The 7,500-nt window shown below is 40.8% G+C and overlaps 1 protein-coding gene across 1 annotated transcript in view; it reads left to right on the top strand.

Moving 5' to 3' along the window:
- The window catches only part of LOC138012936 (sodium-dependent phosphate transport protein 2B-like), a 15,700-nt gene extending 8,620 nt beyond the window's left edge, over positions 1-7,080 (top strand). Inside the window, exon 4 of the mRNA XM_068859875.1 lies at positions 4,153-7,080. Coding sequence (XP_068715976.1) covers positions 4,153-5,486 — 1,334 coding nt within the window. The 3' untranslated portion in view covers positions 5,487-7,080. The remainder of the gene's footprint in view (positions 1-4,152) is intronic.
- The last annotated feature ends 420 nt before the right edge of the window (positions 7,081-7,500 follow it).

Raw genomic sequence — 7,500 nt, 5'->3', positions numbered from 1 at the left:
TTTCATAAACAAGACAGACCGGTGAAAATGAATAGCTCAGTGGAATCATCAAATCGACGAGTAATGGTCTTCGACAACAATTGCATCTTTCGCCGTCGGATATCCCAAAGTGAGCTTTGTTTCTAATGTTATTTGGCTAACTGTGGTGTTATGAACAAGACTGAAAACAAATGGCAAATTCCGCATGGGTTTAAATGGAATCGAACGCCTTGAATGCATCACGGTGTTTACTGAAGTCGCATCTCAGTTGTCTGGCAATTTACATTCATGTTGTACTCAACTCTGCACAGTCTTCAGGTTAAAAAAAAATGGAAATGTGACAGTGAAGAATTATTTGAAACAAAGCTTGTTGTCTCTTTTGTGCTTCATTATTCACGGTTAAGGCTGGTTTACACAGACGAAGCAAGCATAAGCACAAGCAACATACGCAGACGCAGTAGCGTTTTGATAATCGGTACCTTTCATTAGAACAAAAGACACTAATTAACGACAAGCTAATGCGCCTGTGTATGCTGCTTATGCTTATGCTTGCGTCGTATGTGTAAACCAGCCTTTAAGGTACTTCCGAAAAGGATCCTGAACTGTGAGACTGAAATTTATTTAATTGCTGTTGTGTTTCTTGTTTGCACGCACGCAATTGAAATAGGAAGGGTTTTTTAGCCTGTAATTGTAAATATTTTGTTTGTTTCAATTAATTGGACGCTGGAAAATGTTTTTGTAACTTTTTTCGTCTCAATGAACGCCCAAAAATAAAGCTTTTTAACGACCTTTAAGTGGAATATTTTTTGTAATTTGATATTCTCTGTCAAAAATTTGCATAAGAAGCTTGAAATAAACATCGCCACGCGCACGAGAAATTTAGTCCTTGATTTACCTCTTCGTCAAGTTCTCGTTAATATTTTATTAACTGCGGTGTCATGTACAACACTGAAACCAAACGGCAAATTCTCTGGGAACTTTTTCGAGTTGGCCATGGATTTTTCTGACTATTTATAATAATTAATTATATTTAGTTGTACTCAACTCTGCACAGTCTTCAGGTAAAAACAATTTAAAATTTGACTAATTCTTGTTAGTCAAGAATTACTTGAAAGAAAACTTGTTGTCCATAGACCTAATCGGCTAACTCAATGTTGTACCCAATTCAAACCCTTTGGGAATAAAACGTTTTGTTCCAGGTATTTCCATATCATTTACATATGAATGCTACATTATGATGCAAATACAACACACAAAGAATCTTAATCCCGGGAGAATTGAATTGGGTACAACATTGAGTTAGCCGATTAGGTCTATTGTTTGCTTCATTATTGAAAGAAATGGTTCTTCAGTGAAGGGATTGATCAACATTGTTCCAGATAAGAGTACGGTCTAGGGTCAATAAACCCGGCAAAGAATGCTTCCCGACCCGACAGACGAAATATAAATTTTCCGTTAAATATTACCAAAAAATTGAAAAACGAAAGACGTAAGTTTCTTGGCTAAAAAGTACGTTGAAAAGCGATGACGATTAACATTCTTCACACAAGGCCGCGCACCTTCAATGGTGGTTGCCTAGCACGTAATTAATTTCTTCCTTCTGATAGAACATCATCCCCTTCCTCAGGAATTTTAGTGTTCTTACGATCGATTCTCGTTTTAATCTTTCGCTGAGAATTCGAAATTCAGAGTTTTAGATAAAAACTGTTATTTTTTCTTCATCTGCCTTTTGGCTTGCCTTTCACTGTTACCGTGTAGCATGAAATTTTTGCGGACCTTTTATTTTGTGAATTGGCGATTTTTTGAGGTTTACGGGACCACATTTTTGCGGCGCGAACTGACTGAAATTTGCGCTCGGAACTAATTTTTGCGGCTTTCTTTTCGAGCATCAAGACTGTTTTGCACTTCTATTACTTTTTAACGTGTCTGACCTTTTGATTGACTGCTTTGAGTTCGTTTCTTATTCCTCAGAGACTGGGAAAGTATTGACTTAACCTTTTATCGTGTAGTTTTGTTTGTAGCAAGCTTCATTTCTTTTTCTCAATGCACATATCAAAATAAACGATCTTTTTGACCCCAATGTGTGTGGACTAAAAGCCATTTTTAGTTATATTAACGGGAGTAAATTTTTACGGTTTGGTAATTTTGCTGCTGTTTTTTTCTGCTTGAACTTATTTTTGTGGATCAAGTAATATCCTCAAAATCCGCAAAAATGAAACCCCGCGAAATAAAAGTGCTACACCGTAACTCCCGGCTTTTGTCACGTTATTTTAGGGTGTTTCGGGAAAATTAGTTAATCACGAGTTTAAAACTCGAAAATGGTAATGTGGAATTCCTTTCCCGATAAAATTATCGTTACATCACTAACAAAATGATTCTGAGAAAAAAAATCCAAGCGATTTGTCATAATTTTGAAAAACGGCGGGCCGATTTTTTTCAAGATTAAGTAAAAGGTAAGATACAGTCTCTGTTACGAGCCTAGGAAGGCCCATCATGCAGGCGCCTATCACCAGTTTCGCAGCATGAAGCGACTAGGAGTTTTTCTACTCCCCCCTGGGTTGGATGCTGGTCCATCGCAAGGTTGCCCCCAGCATTTTCGCCGGCAATTTATACGCCTGGGTGGAGAGAGGCACCGTGAGAGTAAATTGCCCCCGGCCAGGACTCGAAGCCCTGACCACTCGATCCGGAGTCGAGCATTCTAAGCATGAGGCCACCACACCTCCCCTTTTTCAAGATTACCCAAATGTAATCCGTTTCAATCTTGTACATTTATGTCCATCCATGCCTCTCTTTCCTTTTGCAGTATTTCTTATTTGTTGTTCAACAGTTTTAAGTGGTTAGAGCGACTTTCATATGACCTTGAAAAATAAACGTAAACAAAAATGCAAAACATTTAATTCGCTTATCGAACAAAAACATACGAGCGCGAATTTTCATTGGCTTAGCGAACGCGGATGCAAACAACGTCATCTCTCCATAGAACTTTCTGGAAAGTTTCGCATTGACGTCATTTGAAATGCAGTAATGGTATTGGGCAATCGAACTGTTTACTGCCCATATTAGGAGTTTTCTTGGGGAGAATTGGGGAAGGTTTGTTTTAATCTTGCCAAACATTGGTCCGTGAAACAAATTGCGAACACTTTTTCAAGTTCATAGGAAAGTCGCTCTATTGCAATGTTTCATTCTACATTTTCGGAAAAAAAGGAATGGAAAGCAACTTATTAAGTGTCTATTCGTTCTAGCGCTGGAGCACTGATTTGGGACACTGGAAACTGAAATTAACAATGAACGCAAGTCAAGTGACATGTTCAGGAAAGGGGTTAAACTAGAGTACCTGGAGAAAAATCCCTCGATGCAGAGTAGAGAAACAACAAACTCAACCCACATCAGACGCCGAGTCTGGGAATCGAACCCGAGCCACATTGGTGGGAGGCGAGTGCTCTCATCACTGCGCCATTCCAGCACCCCAAATCATGGAAATATATCATTTTGAGTAACATAGCCCCTTTTAAAAAAGAAACGAGTGATTTTCACTCAAGAGTGTGTTATGTTACCTTTGAACTGAATTTATTACCAAAGCTTAAAAAAGTAAAAGACCTTAAAACGGGACACGACGTTACAAAACAATGCGCTTTTAGGGTTTCATTGGTCACTGCCATCAGTCAAGCAAAATGTGTTGATGGGCCACCTCAACAGTTGTGATAAGTGATTTTGATCTACTTTGTCAGTTTATTCCTTTAGAATCCACCTGTAGCTGCATCGTGGAGGCACGGTGGCGTAGTAGATAGCACACCGGTCTCTCGATTCCGAATGTCGCTGATTCGAGGCCTAGCTCTGACATGGGGTTGTTCCCTTAGATAAGAGACTTTACTCCACGCTGTCTCTCCTCACCCATGTGTATCTGTGATACACTGCTGGCGGGGATAACCCTGCAGCAACCCTGATTAGCAATTCCATCCAGGGTGGAGTAATAATTCTCCCAGTTGCTTCATGCTATGATGAAACCAGGATAAGCTCCGGCCGTATGGGCCCTACTTGGCTCGCGTGCGACTTTACCTTTACCTGTGGTTTCAAACAGGATTGGTGGCAGTCAAAAGGGAAAACGTTTGTTTAAAGGTGAGCGTGATAGATTTCAAGCGGAACATTAATGGTTTTTCAACATTTTAATTTCAGTCCTGCCAGTTGAACCAGCCGTCTACATTGTGATGGGTGCAAACATTGGAACCTCCGTCACCAGCACCATTGTTTCTTTGGCTCAAGCTGTTGAGCGAAATGAGTTCCGTCGTGCTTTTGCAGGTGCAGTTGTCCATGTTAGTTTCAACTGGCTTTCAGTGCTTTTCTTTCTACCATTGGAGGCTAGCAGTGGGTACTTGAGGCGTTTAACTGGCCGGATTATCAAAGTTCTTGATCTGACTGAAAGCAAGAAAACAAACCAAAAGCTGCTCAAGGTTGTGACAGAACCATTCACCGAGCTCATAATTCAAATAGACAAGAAAGTGATCACAAAAATTGCTCTTGGCGAAGCAGATTCTGGGGGCGTGTCACTGATCAAGGATTGCAAAGCGAAGAACACTGTCGAAAAGAACATTTCGTTTACAAATGCAACGATAAAGGACTTTTTTTTTAAGGAGAATGTAATAGTTCCCGGAGAACAAAAATGTTCATTCCTTTTTGCAAACACTTTATTAAGCGACACAGAAGTTGGTGTTATACTACTGGTGATATCCATAGTTCTTTTGTGCATATGCCTGATAGGCATCGTCAAAATCTTGCGCTCGATGCTGCGTGGCCAAATGGCAAAGATTATCAAGAAAATTATCAATGCAGACTTCCCTGGACCATTCAGACACCTTACTGGTTATCTGGCCATTCTGGTTGGAGCAGGCTTGACTATGTTAGTCCAGTCCAGTTCCATCTTCACGTCAGCACTTACACCCCTCATTGGAGTTGGAGTCGTGTCCCTGGAGTGTGCCTTACCATTGACCTTGGGTGCAAATATTGGAACAACTGCAACTGGCATCCTGGCTGCCTTGGCATCTAGTTCAAACTTAGATAAAGCTCTTCAGATTGCCTTCTGTCATCTGTTCTTCAACATCTCTGGCATCCTATTGTGGTATCCCATCCCGTACTTGCGACGAGTGCCCATCAGTTTGGCAAAGACCCTTGGCAACAAGACTGCTAAGTATCGATGGTTTGCTGTGGGTTACTTGGTGTTAGTCTTCTTCCTTCTACCAGCAGCTGTGTTTGGTTTGTCACTGGCTGGTTGCCCGATTCTTGTTGGTGTTCTTGCAGCTCCCTTCATACTTGCCCTCCTGTTTGTTATTATCTTCAATATCCTGCAAAGAAAAGCCCCGCAATATCTTCCAAAAGTCTTGCGTGATTGGGAATGGTTGCCGGAACCGATAAGATCCCTATGCTCACTCGATAAGTTGTCCATAGTGAGAACTGCGTTGCATTTGATATCCATTCCTTTTCATTTGCTTCGACAGGCTCCCTGCATTATGTGAAGCAACAACTGAGAACAACGTTCCCTGAAAATTGCTTGTTTTTCATTTGTTTTACATACAACAACTGGAACACTTTTACACGGATTGAGGACGTCAATTAATATTGATTAGTATCACCCACTGCAACTAGTGGACTACTGCAAATCCTGCATTTTAATTGGCTATATACGCTACTAGAGGACTATTAGTAATAGTCGTCTTTCGTTTTATTCCCAAATGAATATTTCTTCAACTTGCATTTGCTAACTTTATTATTGCCTTTTCTGTCCGACAACGTAGGTGATTCTAAAACAATTAGATCCTTCGCCCTCAAGGCCCACGGGTCACCAGCCCATTCGGCTTCTCCTCATGGGCCATTATTAATTATATTTTGTACTAGTTAAGAGTGTTTATTTAGCCGGGAAACAATGTTACTTCTAGTAGACAGGCACTCGTGACCATGGAGGAGATTAATTATTGCTACCACACTTTGAGGTGTTTATTGATCTTCTACTCACACCTGGACTGGTTATAATTGAGTTTGAGAAAAGACGACAGTTACGGCAAGACAACAATGGTGTCAAACAATAATGTCATCAGTTAAAAGAAAAGAAATAATCGTGCTGCAAGTGTGCCTCACATTTTACTACATATTTTTGACGTAAAATCACCAAATTTAAAGTTTCATGACAATGCGGTTATCATAAAAATGTTAACCTTTTGTTCTCTATTTTTACTCTGAAACCGCTAGCACCCAATTTATTTTTAGGATACTTCGCCCCCATTGTACGACACGAGCGAGATGGAATAATCACGAAAGACTTACGATTGAGCAAAATTATATTCTGATGTGACGTTTTCCTCGCCTTCGCCGTCGTAGATCTTCGAAGTCGTGTTGTGGTGTAAAGGCGGAGGGGGTGGATCATGACTGACCGGTAATGTGAGGAGAAAGTCCTGCCTTTTTTATACCGTGTGCTAGGTACCACTTTGAATGTGAATTATCTTCGGTACACAATATAGGCTTTACAGTATTCTATGCGTTATTTCCATGGGCATGTAGTGATTTCACAGGTTGGTGTCTATGTTTTCACGCTATTGCCTGGTACTTGGAGCAGGACATTTACTCAAAGAGGATGTTGCGTCTTTGCATCTTTGTTCATCGTAGAATTTCAAGTCTTGTCGGATAACCCCGGACCGGGGCCGGGAGTAACGGGGTAGAAACGCTGTAGGTCACCGGCTGATCACGACCCTTGCTGTAAATATCGAGGGACGTTAAAGAAGACACAGGTACTGTTCTTGAAGTGTAGGACTTAGACTCGGGAGCACCCAACGAGAATATAGTTTAAAACCACTTATCAAAATTTTTCATCTGTTAGGATTTCCTAGCTGAAGGTCTAGTTACCGGAAAATTATAGGGATCAAAACTTACCTTTTCCAAAATTTGAGCCAGAAAAAAATCCTAGGACAGGCAGGCAAGCAAGAAAATTTACAAAAAATGTTCCGAAAATTCTAGATCTCAAATCGTCTTCCGAACAGATATTTTCCGAAAATTGACGTTGGGTGCTCCTGTTGGACTTTCCGTTGTTGTACTTGATGGGAACACCATCAATGTTGCGTGACCCTCACAACCTTTGTTGTGAAACTCAAATAAACAAATAATCAAACAAACAGATAGGAAGGAAATGACAGCTAAAACTTCTCACTGGTTCAGTATTTCAATCAAAGACCCATAGTACTGACTGCAACGGGAAGACCACTTGTGGTTGTTAGTGACAGGTCTTTTCACGTGACTAGAGCAGAGATTGGGAAACTTAATCCGAGGAGGGGTTGAGGAGCAGACGCCCCTTTCTCGAAAGCCCCGATAACATTGATCTCCTGTTTATTACGAGGGATATCTATAGCAGGCTACGTTTAAAAATGCCTCGAGTGTCGTCGTAGTCAGATCTGGAAATTAGCCACGTGCTTGTCACGAAGCTCATGACTCGGATATACGGCATGCATAAGCCGAGGTGTCGTTTTATTTCCACGCGAAAGG

This window comes from Montipora foliosa, chromosome 8, assembly GCF_036669935.1.
Source record: "Montipora foliosa isolate CH-2021 chromosome 8, ASM3666993v2, whole genome shotgun sequence".
Classification (NCBI taxonomy): Eukaryota; Metazoa; Cnidaria; class Anthozoa; order Scleractinia; family Acroporidae; genus Montipora; species Montipora foliosa.
Note: the sequence above shows the minus strand (reverse complement) of the source record. Positions and strands in the feature narration are given on the sequence as shown.